General features: G+C 38.6%; 1 protein-coding gene across 2 annotated transcripts; it reads left to right on the top strand.

Moving 5' to 3' along the window:
* The first annotated feature begins 611 nt into the window (after positions 1-611).
* Positions 612-14524, top strand: sap130b (Sin3A-associated protein b). 2 transcript variants are annotated; one of them, XM_084410402.1, is made up of 21 exons: positions 612-711; positions 1493-1621; positions 3248-3501; positions 3633-3794; positions 4140-4263; positions 4342-4463; positions 4556-4680; positions 4769-4910; positions 5001-5091; positions 5214-5318; positions 7485-7626; positions 7794-7912; positions 8047-8319; positions 8465-8639; positions 8971-9075; positions 9189-9550; positions 9760-9981; positions 11559-11684; positions 11793-11896; positions 11987-12100; positions 13200-14524. In XM_084410402.1, exons 2-21 carry the CDS (start codon positions 1516-1518, stop codon positions 13356-13358), a joined length of 3132 nt encoding a protein of 1043 aa, XP_084266528.1. In that variant the 5' UTR covers positions 612-711; positions 1493-1515; the 3' UTR covers positions 13359-14524. The 2 variants fall into 2 exon arrangements, with proteins under 2 accessions (XP_084266528.1, XP_084266527.1); XM_084410401.1 differs by having other exon boundaries at positions 3236-3501.
* The last annotated feature ends 1073 nt before the right edge of the window (positions 14525-15597 follow it).

Genomic DNA, 15597 nt, shown 5'->3' with positions numbered 1-15597 from the left:
ATTATTCCTCCTGTTATGAACAAATAATAACCTAACAGACTGTTACAGCACATTACATTTTTCTTAAGTACATAAAGTGGAGGTATGTGGAACGAATCAGTTTAGGGTCATTATAAGTAGTGTAATTTATGTTTATGGAGGCCATGTATAGATACTTAAAGGGATAGTTCACCCCAAAATGAATATTCTGCCATCATTTACTCACCCTCAAGTTGTTCCAAACCTGTATGAGGTTTTTTGTTCTGCTGAACACAAAAGAAGATATTTTGAAGAATGTCAGTATAACCAAACAGTTGTGGGCAGGGGTGCCGCTAGCAATTTTTGACCCTATGAAAGAATATGAGGTTGGGCCCCCTACCACATCCATTCCATTAATAAAATCGATCTCTGGGGGCCCCAAAAGTGCGTGGGCCCTTAGAATCGTTTTGACCATTTTGGTTACAAACATTCTTAAAAATATCATCTATGTTCCACATAACAAAGAACTTCATACATGTTTGGAACAACTTCAGGGTGAGCAAATGATGACAGAATTGTCATTTTTGGGTGAACTATCCCTTTAAGGCACCATGCCAGTGCCACCTTCGAGGACTTTTATTTTGAAAATCGGGACCGGAAGCGACATCCTGAAGCTAGATTCCCGTTGATACCAATGGTTGATTTGCTTACCGGGATACGAAGTGAATGGAGAGTGCGGGCGTCGTGTTTACGGTAATGCTGGGATTTTGCATTTGTAAACACAACAACGCTTTTAGGATAACGTATTCGACGTGTGCACATTTCTTTCGTTGCAGGGTTATTACCGTTTACGTGCATTTGAAAGAAATAATCATGTCTTGTTGAAATGACTCATAAGATTTTTGGGCTACTAGCAACCGTGACTGTTTTGTTTTCTAAAACTCATTCTTAATCATTAAAAGTACGATTATATGGTTATGTACAAATCAGTATTTTAAATTCGACTACATATATGTTTTTAACACATCGACTACATGATAAACTCAGGAGCTCATCTAGGAACAAAAGCTGCTAGTTCTAGTGTCCTGACAACCGTTAATGTTACAGTCAGCTGCGACCAGAAACAATAAAGGATTAAACGAGTTTACTTTATAATTTGTCGTTAAATTGAAGGTATTTACCCTAGTCATAACCCTAGTAAACATATTTGAATGAGATTGACACTATTGCGAGAAGCATCGCTACCTGATATTTGTAGAAAATACCTTCAGTTGGTTTATTTTGTGGTTTATTTTAACTTTAATAGGCATTATTATTTGGTTAATATAAAAATGCATGTAAGGTGAACGTTTGAAAAAGCTGTCCCATGCTAAAGCTATTGACTGGATTTTTTGTAGATCATGTGGTGTGAGCATTGCAGAGAATCCAGTACTATTCTGCAGCCAGTGTGATGTGCTCTTTGTTCGAAGTAAACGCATTTATCTTCTCTATTGCACGCTGCATTATGCCTTTTTTTTATGTTGTACTTTTTCAGGAAGAACGTGAGAGGTCGTGAAGATGAGTTCTCAGCAGTATCCACGTCCAGGTCTGCCATCTGGTCTGGGACAAGGACAAACACCAGGCAGTAACACTACAGGACATTCAGGAAGTCAAAAGAATACAGGTATAAGATGCACTGACTTATTCAAACTAGTATTAAACAAATCAGAATATCACGCCAACACCTCTGTAATGTTAATAAATGCTTAACAGATCATTATAAATGTTAGTTTATACACATTACCATTAAAATGTTTGGGGTCGGGAAGAAGTATATGTTTTTGAAAGAAGTCTGTTATGCTTTTCAATCTAATCATTTGAATATGTTGATCCAGTGCTCAAGAAATATTAATTATTATTATCAATGTTGAAAAAGTTGTGCACCTTAAAGGGTTAGTTCACTTCACACAAAAAAGAAAATTCTGTCATTAATTACTCACCCTCAGGTCGTTCCAAACCCGTAAGACTTTTGTTCATCTTCGAAACACAAATGAAGATCTTTTTAATGAAATCGAGAGCTTTCTGTGCTTTCTGACAGCTAAGCAACTACCACTTTGACGCTTCAAAAAGTCCATAAAGAGATCGTAAAACTAATCTATATGAATCGAGCCAAATTAGTAAAAAATTTCTGAAGTGACACAATCACTTAATATGATAAACGGATTGAATTTAGGCTTTTATTCATATATAAACATTCATCAACTCACACATCAGTTGTGGTAAACGGAAGCTCAAGCATGTTTGCTTGATGTGCGAGAACCAATGCTGTTCATTCTCATGTTACGCAGCACATTTGAGCTTCCAGAAGAACCAATGAGGTTCATTCTCGTGTTACACAGCATATCTGAGCTTCTCAAGAGCCAATGAGGTTCATTCTCGTGTTACACAGCATATCTGAGCTTCTCAAGAGCCAATGAGGTTCATTCTCGTGTTACACAGCATATCTGAGCTTCTCAAGAGCCAATGAGGTTCATTCTCGTGTTACACAGCATATCTGAGCTTCTCAAGAGCCAATGAGGTTCATTCTCGTGTTACACAGCATATCTGAGCTTCTCAAGAGCCAATGAGGTTCATTCTCGTGTTACACAGCATATCTGAGCTTCTCAAGAGCCAATGAGGTTCATTCTCGTGTTACGAAGCACGTTTGAGCTTCTCAAGAACCAATGAGGTTCTTGCGTGTCAAGCAGGTTCAGTTGAGCTTCTGTTTATGTTCGCTGATCAATGTTTATATGTGAATGAAAGCTTAAATTCAATCTGTTCATCATTTAAAGCTATCGAGTCTCATAAGAAAATTTGGACTAAACCACTCAATTCATATGGATTATTTTATTATTTTTAAAATAATTATTACTTTGTTGAATAGCTGCCAAACAAAGGACAGAAACCTCTCAGATTTCAGCAAAAAGATATTCATTTGTGTTTTGAAGATGATCGAATTTCTTACGCGTTTGGAATGACATGAGGGAGAGTAATTAAAATGACATTAATTAAAATGTCTTTTTTGGGTGAACTAACCCTTTAATATTTTAGTAGAAAGTGGAAACCATAATACTTTGTTTCATTTATTTGAAACAAAAATCTTTTGTAACATTATTAATGTCTTTACTGTCACTTTTGATCAATGTAATGCGTCCTTGTTGACCCTAAACTTTTAAACAGTTGTGTAGTGTACAACAAGCCTGTTTATGTCATTAAATACTTCACACCATCAATATTGACTTAATGTGGTTTCATTAAGGAGGACATGAAGACTCTAATCATGCTCCGCGTGAGCTGATGTCCAGTGGAGCCACAGCGTTCAGAGATGACAAACAGGAGACGGTAGTGGTGCGACCCTACCCCCAACCCCAGACTCATCCCTTACCCCACGGAATAGCGCCGACTCTGCCCCCTCCTCTCCCTCAGCACCTCCCCATCCAGCCAGGCACATCCGTCTCTGTGTCAGCAGCACCATCCCACCTCCCACAGGGTCTTTCCCTAGCCTTCACTGAGGGTCCTCTAAAGGTACACGGGTTTGGGGCATTTGAAACTTAAAATCCCGTCAGTTTATAAAGCTGATCCCTCTTGTCTTCTCCCTAAAAATGTCAACTGTAGGCAAATGTAAGCAGATTACATTACTCTTCTCTTTACTCCAGTCTGCCCTGAAGGCGACCATGCCAAGCCGTGTGATAGCTCCAGCACCTGTGTCAACACAGGGCCACCTCACCCTCCCCTCTAAGGTGCCTGCTCATATCACCGCTACCATGGAGTCTACACAGGCCTCTGGTATTCCTGTGGCAACCATCAGTAGTCAGCAGGTTGGTAATGCTTTTATTGTGGCATATGGTGGCATTTTGTTGCTGGTGTTTTTTTTTTTATTATTATTAGTATTTTTTTATTAATTTATGGAGTTATTGAATTCTGTCATTATTCTCTCATAATTATTTACCAAAATAAACATTTGCATAGAAAAATGTATTTAATATTTTAATTAATGCATATTCTTCAAAAAACATAGTTATAAAAATATCTGCTATATTTTATGTATTCTGAAAAAAATTGATGAAAGGACTCAGTTACGATGTCATATTTCCCCATGTGTTGGACTTGCTGTGACCTTCAGTTTGGTTTGAATTTGTTTTGTTCTTTTTGGTCACAATAAGGGTCACACTGGTAACCTGCATCATCTAATGACGAACGTGCAGATCATCCGCAGTGGAGCCCCTGCTCTGCAGATCGGATCCTCCGCTGCTCCTCCGCATCCTTTCACCTCCCATTTACCCAGAGGTGAGTTTACAGATATATGCATCTCATATCAAACAAATTTGTGTTGGCGCACTAACTGATTTTGTTTTGTTATCACAGGAGCGGCTGCTGCGGCTGTGATGTCAAGCTCCAAAGGAACCACAGTGCTGAGACCAGCAGCTGGTCCGAGCTCCGCCACGGGGCAGCCTACAGTCCAGCACATTATCCATCAACCTATTCAGGTTAATACAGCTAACGCATTTTGGGATCTATTTAAAACACGGATTCGTTTACAAAGCCTGATGCATTTCATGCATATGTGTTTGTGTTACAGTCAAGGCCTATAGTCACTACCTCTACGGCTGTTCTGCCTACTGTAGTGGCTCCAGTGAATGCCACCAGACCTCAGTCTCCGGTCATCACCACAGTGGCTGCCCACTCCGGAGAAATGGTACACGGGTAAGATGCATCCACTTTAGATAAAGCACATGCACTGAATGTATAGTAGTTGAACTGTAGAAAACGATTTTGTCTTTCTGGATTCTAGTCGTTCAGCGGTGACGATCCACCCACCCCAAGCGACCTTGAGTATCCAACGCCCTCCACCCTCACGCGACACATCCCCCCGGATCACCCTGCCCTCCCACCCTGCCATTGCTGCTCAGAAAGCCCTTCCTCACTCTGCACAGGTTGAAAGCATTCTGCCCTGTCCTTCTGGAAATATAAAAAAAAAATACTAAGCATAAGGAAAGTTATACCTCTTTTTTCCTCTATCTTAGAAGCCCATTTTCAGCACTGTGACACCTGTTGCTGCCGCAACAGTGGCTCCAATTCAGGCCACCAATACTGCACCATCACCCTCTACAACAGGTGATAAATCTACTCTATACACCTGTGATTCAGAAGCATCTATGCACATCGCATAGACTATTGTGTTTACAGATGTATTATAGTACTAAGGATCTGATGTTATTTTAACACCTTTTTTAAAGGCTCCACCCCTCACACTCAATTATCCAGTAGCAACATTGTCACCATGACGGTGGCCTCCCACTCCTCTCATGCCTCAGCAGTGACCACATCCACTATCCCTGTGGGTAAGTTACCTTTAGCTCATCTGCTCTGGGATTGTTTTTTTCTATTACCACAGAAGTGTAGTTATATTATCTAATATTGTAAAGGGGGTCGCACTCCTAATGAGAAGCGCCACACTGTGTCGTGCCACGGTTTAAAGAATTCAAACACATTGTTTTCAATGAGTGTATGCACTCCAGCAGTGCCACTTGACATCTGTCCGCGGCGCCCAGCTATGGCTCTGAGACTTTGCAAATCCAAATAGATTCTTCTGATCCTAGGCCAAAATCTGTAGTCTTTGATCATATCTAAAACCAACAGGCACAGTAAAGGAAACTTAAAACAAAAAAAAAGCAAAAAGACTTGCACGGTTTTGATTTTCCATGACTAATCTACAAGAGAAGCCTTTCTGATATAACAACTAACTCTGATTTAAAGGTTCTTGGATACACAAATTTGTAAAAAAAAACAAAAAAAAACCTTTATTTAAAAATGCAAAAAAGGTCTGCACTCTAAACATATTTTATCGTAAACAATAAATTTCGACACCGATGAAGGCAAAGAGCCAAACCGTTTGTTAACTTTATCTCCATGTTACAATTAAAGATTTTTAGAGCGCAGACCTTTTATGCATTTTTGGATTGATACATAGGTCTCAGCACCTAATTAGCTAGGAGAGCGTGGTGAGTGTGTTGATTAGCTTTATTTACAAAGCATAGTTTGTTGCTAGTGAGTGACATGCAGGCTCAGCGTGTGCACAGTCAAATGAGCGAGGAACACAAGAAAAACACTGAAAATGTAGATTTGGTTGCAAAAAAACTTGTTAAAGAGGTGTTTAAATTAGTCACTGCGCAGATGAAATTTGCTCAAATTGGCATTTTATTGATTTGTAACCAACAAAGTGTAGACACGGTGTAAATAAGATGTTCTTTGTGCAGTGTAGTCTGCTTCATTGATTAGTATAACGGAAGTTTTCACATGAGTGAAAATCTTCAGTGATTTATACAGGAAGCGTGTTTTACTTGCTTTCCGTTTATAATTCATTTACAATTTCAATTCATGTTTTATTTTTCATACTTCTAAGAGGACCAACGGCCACGTACAGACTGCAAAGTTTCAGGAGTGACGCATGCATTTAAATGCAGTTGCGTGTGTGAGTTACTGATGAAATTGCGATGACTGGCAGTGGGAACCATAGCAATATTTTGGCGCCTAGCGACTGAATGAAAAACATGGGGATGCAACAGTTTAACATGTTTGGTGGTTCTATTTTTTACCAAAGTAATATTAGGGGCCTTTTACACAACACCGTTTTCAACTAAAAACAGAATTTTTATGCATTTTGGCCATTTTGGGGGCCTGAAAACACACAATTTTGAATCGTTGTCGTGTAAACGTACACTCAGTGACCAAAGACGCATTATGTCCGGCAGTTGTACTGATTTTAAACAGCGCCCTCTCCTAAAGATATAGGATCCCTCTCCTGTATAACCTAAAGAATATGACATGCAGTTGCCTTGCCTTGTAATTGATGATATTAATAATCGCAATCACAATATCAAGGGAAACAGTAAATGTAATTTTTAAGTTTATTTTTTTATTATACTTTTTTTATTTTCTAAGCAGATACACTCCCCTGCAAAATCACACTGATCATTCTATGATTCATTCTTTCCAAATATAGCTATACAAGTCATCTGGTAAAATAGTTTTCATATCGCTAAATATACAGCAGTAAAACAAAATATCGCAAATGTCTTTTCTTCTTTTTTTTCAATATCGTGCAGCCCTAACTGATTTCATTCCTTCCACATTCAAACAGATATGAACTGTACTTGTATGGCTGGAAATAGCTGCCTGGGGGCATAACAACTGTGAACCGATAACAGAGTGCATAACAACAGAGTGAACCGACTTGCTCTAAAGTGGCTTTTGTTGAATGGTGGAAAAATTTACAATTTGCATGTTTTTAACAGATACTTTAGCAGAAGCACAAATAGTTATAATTGAAAACCTACTGCACTGCCTACATCCTAACTAGATGGCACAGCATCCTAACTATGATGCCTTTACATACTTGCAACAGAGCAGTTGTTTGCATTGGTTTCCAGGAAGATTTTGCTTGTAAAATGGTTAAATTTTTACCTGAAAAAATTATCTGTTGGTTTTGCCCCCTCTGTCACTTTTAGCTAAAGTCGTTCCACAGCCCAACACACACATATCACCACGTATCCAGTCCGAATACACTGGAGAAAGGGGCAACCTCATCCCTATCTCTGGTCATCGCTCCTCTCCCAACCCCATAACCATGGAGAACCGCACTGACAACAGGTAACAGGAAAACAGGAAATCCTTTCCTTTCAATATATTGAAGGAATTATGCTAATTTCCACCTACTTTACATTTGAAATGTGATTTTGGCCGCAAACTGGCAATCTGCAGATCAGGTTCATTCTGTTTGCCCTGCTTTTAATAAGGTGTTTTATGGCTCCCCACAGACAATCTGTTCCAGTGCAGTTTCAGTACTTCCTGCCTACCTACCCATCAGCACCATATCCGCTGACCCACACTTACACCCCCATCACCAGCTCTGTGTCATCCATACGCCCTTATCCAGGTACCATGTGGTGCTTACATTAATATTAGATAAAGCTAAATGATTTTCCTGCACAGGAAACTTGCTTTGAAATTGGTGGGTACTAGTTAATTTTGGCTTTAGGTTATCAACATTTGTTTGTTGTGTGGACACAGTTACTGCTCAGGCGCCCAGTGCAGCCATGCCGGCTCAAGCCAGTGTAGGAGTTGCATCTGCAGTTCACCTGAACTCTATGCAGCTGATGACGGTGGACCGCATCACCCAGATCAACACTCAGAACATTCAGCCAGGTGCCATGGCAGCACAGGGCATCCAGCCCACTCCCATCCAAGCCCAGGGCCTCCATACGTCTGCCCAGATCACCACCACGAGCATTCAGCCTACACAAATCAACCAACAACAACCCCCAACAGAGTCTAAAGCTTCAGGTGAGGAGCCTCAGATCAGCTCTGAATCTTACATTAGGGTTCATCTTTAGTTCTTCGCATGTTTATACCAAACAACTGCATACAAACCTTTCTTTAAGTGAAACATTGGTAGTGATGAATGTCTTTCTATGGTGTTTTTCTTTAGTTGTACTGGCCGATGGTTCCACTCTAGTGGCTAACTCTATTAGCAATGCGTTCAACAACAGTCAGCCTGCCACCACTGTGGCCCAGACTCACAGTCAGAGTGCCAACGCGGCAACCCCCTCCCTTGTGACGTCCCCTCGACCCAGCATTCTGCGCAAGAAACCTGCTCATGAAGGGTAAACATGACAAACTCAATCTTGTCATGTTCTTGGCAGTATTGTTCAAGTGTAAATCTCATTGAGATGTCCTAATTACAAACAATAATTAAGGAATCATATTTTGGAAGTTTTCATTACTTAAATGCACTAATGAAAATGTTCAGTGTTAAGAGTCAGTGTTAAAACTATTTTAATAGTTTTAGTTTTATTTAACAATGACAATGCTGATGTGAATCTCCTGTCAAATGTTTCTACTACGTTCTTCTATATTTTAATTCGTAGTTTAACATTCTTTAGAAAAAAATGATTGACATTCTCAAGATTAATCTGTCTCTTCGGTTTATTAAAGTGCTGCAGTTAGGAAGAACCTGATCCCAGGTCATCTCAGTGACTCCACAACCTCTAGAATTGATGGACACATCAGGAGTGCATCAGGATCACCTCGTCCTGCAGGGTATGAAGTATTCAAATTGATTTTGAGATCATTTATCCTTCTCTTTGTAGTATCACTTGGTCTTAAATTGCAGCTCAGCTTTATAAACACTAAATCTCCAAACCCTTTGGCAGAGTGAAGCCCAAACCTGACATCCACATGAGCCTCGTTCCATCAGTAGCTGCCGCTATAGAGGCTATTCCTAGCCAGGGAAATGAACAACAACCGCAACACTTGGGACCACCTCCCTCCCAGCTGGCCTCTCAACCTCTCCCCTCCCTCCTGACGTCAGCCACGCCTCCCTCTCAACCCACTCCTGCTCTCTCAGCCATACCCCCTGCCATGGCAGTCACCCCGCCAATCCCCTCCATGGCCAATGTAGTGGCCCCTCCCACTCAGCCAGCAGCCAGCACCACTTCAGCATGTGCCATCAGCTCCACCCTTCCAGAGATGAATATTAAGCAAGAGGCGGAGCCTATGGAAACGACAAAACCAGGTGAGATCTTTATGCAAACAAGGTTTTACACCAGGAGTCCACCTATATATTAAAATGTTGATACATTTATTCAACCAGTATTTTACAAACTCTTCCCAGTGCTACATTGTGTATAAACTGAAACAGTGAAAAGAAAATGATGTGATACACGTATCAAAACCAGAAGTATCAACTGATTTAACCGTGTCTTTCAACTCAAACCCTCTCAGTGGCATCAGGGCCAAACAGTGGTGCACAGATGTTGGCACTCCCTGCTACAGACGTCACCCTGGGAGCCTCACCCAGAAAGAAGCCCCGCAAGCAACAGCACATCATTTCCACTGAGGAGAGCGAGATGATGGAGACCAACAGCACAGATGAGGAGAAATTCCCACCCAAACCCCTCAGCCTGCGCGCAGAGAAACGCAAGTCCCCTCCTAAAGAATACATCGGTAAGCTTCATTACGGTTTTTAGAAATTGAAGATGAGTTACCAAGATCTAAAAAGGTTCTTGAATCTGAGGTTCGATAATCTGAGATTTGTTTTGACAATTAGGACAATGAGGTTAATTATTTCATATTGTTAGAATCAACATAACTTAAATTCTCTATTCTGCCAAAAATATTCGATTTTACCCCGCTCTCGCCCGAAACTTTCATGTTTTGTCCCATTCCCGCCTGCAAAAGCCTTTAGGAAAGAGTATAGGCTGATTTTTTTTCAATCCCGGTCTGGTTCGATTCTGTCTTTTTCCGGTGTCTATATGCTTTATTTCCCCAATTTCCACAGGCACAACGCTTCATATCTCCAGTTACAGACTTCTGCGTGCTGTCTCCCGCTTCCCGTGTAGATATCAGTATCTTCCCTCCCGCATCTGCACTCAGCAATTCAAAACTCGTCCCGTTCTGCACTCTGTTGCAGACCTCAATGTATATAGGACAATGTTTTAATTTTTGGAGATTTTTTTTTTGCATAAATTCACTAGTCAAGTTACCTTTATTTATATAGTGCTTTATATAATACAGATTGTTTCAAAGCAGTTTTACTGGGATAAACAGGAAAACAATTATTCAATGAATTCAATTCTGTTGTAAAGCAGCTCTAAAAAGACAATAATAAACAGTCATTCTGCTGAAATCAGTGTTGATTCAGTTCGGTTAAATAACTGTAAAGTTAATAAATTATGGAATGAGTTCAATTCATCTATAAAGCCGCTCTGGAGGAAAAATGATGTGTGTCAGTGCGTTCAAATCAATGACATTGCTGAATATTGAGTGTCCCAAACTAAGCAAGCCAAAAGGCGAAAGTGGCTGGGAACCCAAACTCCATTGGTGACAGAAATGGAGAAAAAAATCCTTGTGAGAAAACAGGTTTAGTCGGGGGACCAGAAGAGAACTGCTAATAATACCATGATATTTCACATGTAATTTCACATCTTTAAAATTTTTGTTAATCATTTAAATAAATAATTAAAATAGTAAAATAACTGATATTAAATAATTTAATCTACATTGCAGAAGGCTACTGCTAGTTGGGGGATGATTGCCATGAAATTTGTACCATAATGCAAAAAAAAAAAAAAGATTGTTCTCAAATATTTGTATCTACTTTTATTCAAATAAAAATAAACAAAGAGAAATGTTTTCACTTCTTTCTCTATGGAACATCTTAAGACTTACTGCCTTCTACTTGTGAAAGTCCAGTAGTCCATTAACCTTTGCTCTAAGTAGTACATTATGAAATGGCAATGGTGACTGTGTCGTAACATAATTGAACAGGTGCCAAATGTAATAACATTGCTGGAATGAGATAAACCCACATAGTGATAAAGATCAGAATTATCTTGGCAGTTCGTAAGTTGTTCTGCAATGACTAGATTCTGCAGTTGCTCTGATGGCAGCAATTATGCGACTAGCTGTAGTTTTGACTCCTCACAAGTTGTGTAATGATTTGTGTTCACTTTAAGAAACTCAGTTTCAGTACAAGACATTGTGGCTCCTTTAATGCCAAAATGTAATCTGTTTCACTGCAGATGAAGAGGGAGTTCGGTATGTTCCTACCCGAGTTCGGCCTCCGGTCACTCTGCTGCGCCACTACCGCAACCCCTGGAAAGCAGCGTACCACCACTTTCAGAGATACACCGACATCCGTGTCAAGGGTCTGTCTAGGCTTATCACACAGTATCTTATTGTCCGTTTTGCATTAATACAATAGTTATAGTCTGTCATCAGTCATTCATTAATACTAGCTTGTGCTATCCAATCAGAAGACAAGAAGGGAACCCTGCAGGATGTGGCCAATCAGAAGGGAGTGGCATGCAGAGCCCAGGGCTGGAAAATTCACCTCTGTGCAGCTCAGCTCATGCAGCTGGTAAAACTTTCTCTGAAGCTTTAATTCATTACCAGTAACTGCCATTGATTCAGTCAAAACAGTGGATGTGTTTTTGTCACCTGCCTGCAGACTAATCTGGAGCATGATGTCTATAGTCGTCTGACGACTCTCCAGGAAGGCCTCGTTCCGAAGAAGAAGGCCGGAGCAGATGATGATATTCACCGTATAAATGAGCTCATACAGGTGAGAGCCACTGATCACTTTTAACCACACATGATCACTTTCAAATAGGTTATCAGAAAGATTAAAACTTTTGCTTGCTTAAATCTTCTTCTGGAGATATATCAGTATGTGCACAATACATTGGTACCATGTTATCTGATATTAGAGTTAATTTTTTTAAATTATTATTCATTGGTAATGATCAGTGTTGGATATTACATGCTTTTTTCCTCTATTTTTACATTTAGATTACTATAAGTCAGTATTGTGTCATTGCAATGCTGACTTAAAGTTAATTTTTAAAACAGCAGAAAATGTAATAATTTAAATTGTATAAGAATTTAATAACCCTATTAAATGTAATCTTTAGCAAATCTCAAAATGAATATCCATTTTTATACTGTACATGATGGTGTGATGCTTAAATTCACTTGTAGCATTTAAAACTATTAATTTTAATCTTTTGTTTTATTTAGTTTTATTTAGACCGAATAGCGTATTCTTGTAATAGCGGCCCATTTATTGGTTATCGGTCATAACATGAACCAGAATATCTGTGCATCACTACTTTAAAAAAGTAAAAAAGTTTTCTTAATACTCTTATTTTCTATACTGATTAATGGTCTAGTCATTCAGGCAAACTAAAATGTAGTCAATTTTAAAAATATGTATACTACCGATCAAAAGTTTGGGATCATTTAGGATTTTATTTTCATGTTTTTGAGAAGTCTTTTATGCTCACCAAGGCTGCATTTATTTGATCATAAATGCGGTAAAAACAGTAATATTGTAAAACATTATTACAGATTAAAATAACGGTTTTCTGTTTTTATATATATTTTAAAATGTAATTTAGCAAAATTTTCAGCATCATACCTCTAGTCTTCTATGGAAGCTTGTTTCTGCCACAGAATAAAAAATTAAAAAGGTAATTGCTACTTTTTATCTCATAATTCAGAATTTTTTTCTCAGTCAGATGTAAACTCGCAATTGTGAGATAAAAAGTCGCAATTATCTTTATTTTTTATTCTGTGGTGTATATATAAAAAACAAACGACCCCAAACGTTTGAGTGGTTGTTACACAATTGATGTTAATCATAATACTGTTTCATTGCATAGGGCAACATGCAGCGCTGCAAGCTGGTGATGGACCAGATCACGGAAGCCCGTGATTCCATGTTAAAGGTGCTGGATCACAAGGAGCGTGTCATGAAGCTGCTCAACAAGAACAGCAGCACTAAGAAGCTCAATAAGCTGAAGCGTAAGGACAGAGCGTGAGATACATGGACTGGGACAGGGTTCAGCATGAGCACAGAACCTCCTGCTCCATGACCTCTAGCATGCAGGCACACTGCCCTGGCTCACTCGGTCTCTACCAGAAGAGAGTCCTGATCTGATGGCAAGACGTCTTTTATCTGGCAAGCCCTTCCTCTCCCAGCACACACAGAAGCTCTAGGGAACGACAATGTTAAATTAACCACAACATGCATCTCTAACTGTATCTTCACTAAAATATGAACGTCTAAAAAAAATTTTTTTTAAACAAGACAACTCGGTCACGAAGAGGTCATTTTAGGGAAGTTGTTGGATGTTGAAGATTCCATTTTAAAGTTGTACATAAGCAGATATCAGTAAAAGCAATGCTGTGCGTCTATAGATTATATTCACCACTTTTTCATTTGGGTGCCTTGAACGATGACCTGGTATTGACATTCGTCTGTACTGTATTAAACACCAGATGGCAGTATTTCGTAATGGCCGTTCTTCACACCGAAAGGTTTCCATTTTGTATTGTAGCACTTGAAACAATAAGAATTGAGAAGCCATAACAACACCATCCTCGCTGTCCTAAATGAACAAAGACTGAAGTATTTTACCACATATGATTTGTGGGAAACGTTAAAGGTGCTTTGGTGAAATGGAGTATTGTGCCTTTCTGTGTGCCTCATAAAACATGGGTTTGGTGTGATGGAAGCAGATTTTATGCGAAGGTTAAACGGAGTCTGAATGTCTGAATCATATTACGTTCTCCCGTCACTGTCTGTCGATTTGTGAGGAGTTTTTCATTTATCACCAGTCTTGCAAGCGCTGGCTTTCTAGGTTGGCTCTTTTGTCGGGGGTGGGTGGGGAGGGAGGGATTTCATTTGTGCATTAAGGGTGGTGAGAATCATGTTCAGATATGACGTCAATCAGAATTTAGAGGAGAGATTTGTAAGTTAAACCTAAGTATATATATAAATATAAAAAATAAGCCCTCTTCCAATTTTTTTTTTTTTCTGTCTTCGTAAATGAACAATATTATGTTTATTTTTCCAGTTAAGTTGCTTGAAGCAGTGTCATTTGTGGCAAAGATAAAGCGTTGTATACTGTTTGATCACTCAGTTTCGTTTTGAATGACATTTCATGTTGCACTCCACTGCTGAAGTAAAGAAACTTTGTACATGTATCTGCGGATGTGTGTTTTTTTTTCTACAAAGTCTAATTTAACTCTCAGTAATCTAGATACTGATGTATTCCCTCCCCCCAAATCAAGCCACTGGTTACACAAAACCATGCTTTTACCACTGTATTTAGACCTCTGTTCACCATAGGGAGTGTTTTTTTATTATTTAGTTTAAATTGATACTTTTACAGTAAAAGTTACAGTAAAGGCATTTATCATGTTACAATTCATTTATATTTAAAATAAATGCTCTTCTTTTTTATGCTTGCTTAAATCCTTAATTTCCACAAAAACATTGAGAGTTTTCGACCAACATTTCGAGAGTTTGAGTACCAAATCAGAAGATTTTACATTTGAAAAAACATTTTTAAATAGAAAACTTGTAAGTTATTTGTAATTATATTTCACAATATAACTTTTTTTTTTTTTTACTGTTTTGTTTTATATAAAAAAAGAAGAAAAAAAAGCCTTGCAGTTGGCTTGCATATTAAAGTTTTATAAGGCGTTTACATTATTTTATGATTTACTGACTGGTGAAAACATTCAGCAATGTTAGTATGCACTAAACAAACACAAAGAAAAACAGTAATATTGAGAATTTCAAAGGCACTGGTTTCATTTTGAATATTTTTTCAAATGTAATTTATTCCTGTGAGGCAAAGCTGAATTTTCAGCAGTGTCACATGATCCTTCAGAAATCATTCTAATATGCTGATTTGCTGCTCAAGAAACATTTCTTATTATAATAAATGTTAATAACAATTGTGCTGCTTAATATTTTTCTGGAAACAGATACATTTTGATCAGTTTAATGCGTCCCTGCTTAATAAAAGTATTAATTTCTTTAAAAAGATATTTAACAAAAATCTAACTGACCCCAAACTTTTAAACATGTATGTAGGTTTAACCCAAATATATAGAAGTCATTTATAGGTTCTATATTTTCTTTAAAAAAGAAACAGAAAATCTGGCGCTGCTTATTGTGTTTTTCCCTTTCTGACAATGCAAAAGCGTTTTATCTACAAGTCACTGTCCAAATCAAGCTCCTCATCTGGTTGTCTTCGGGGCTGGGAT

The sequence above is a fragment of the Rutilus rutilus genome (assembly GCF_951802725.1).
Source record: "Rutilus rutilus genome assembly, chromosome: 6".
Taxonomy (NCBI): Eukaryota; Metazoa; Chordata; class Actinopteri; order Cypriniformes; family Leuciscidae; genus Rutilus; species Rutilus rutilus.
This window is presented reverse-complemented; position numbering and strand designations above follow the sequence as displayed.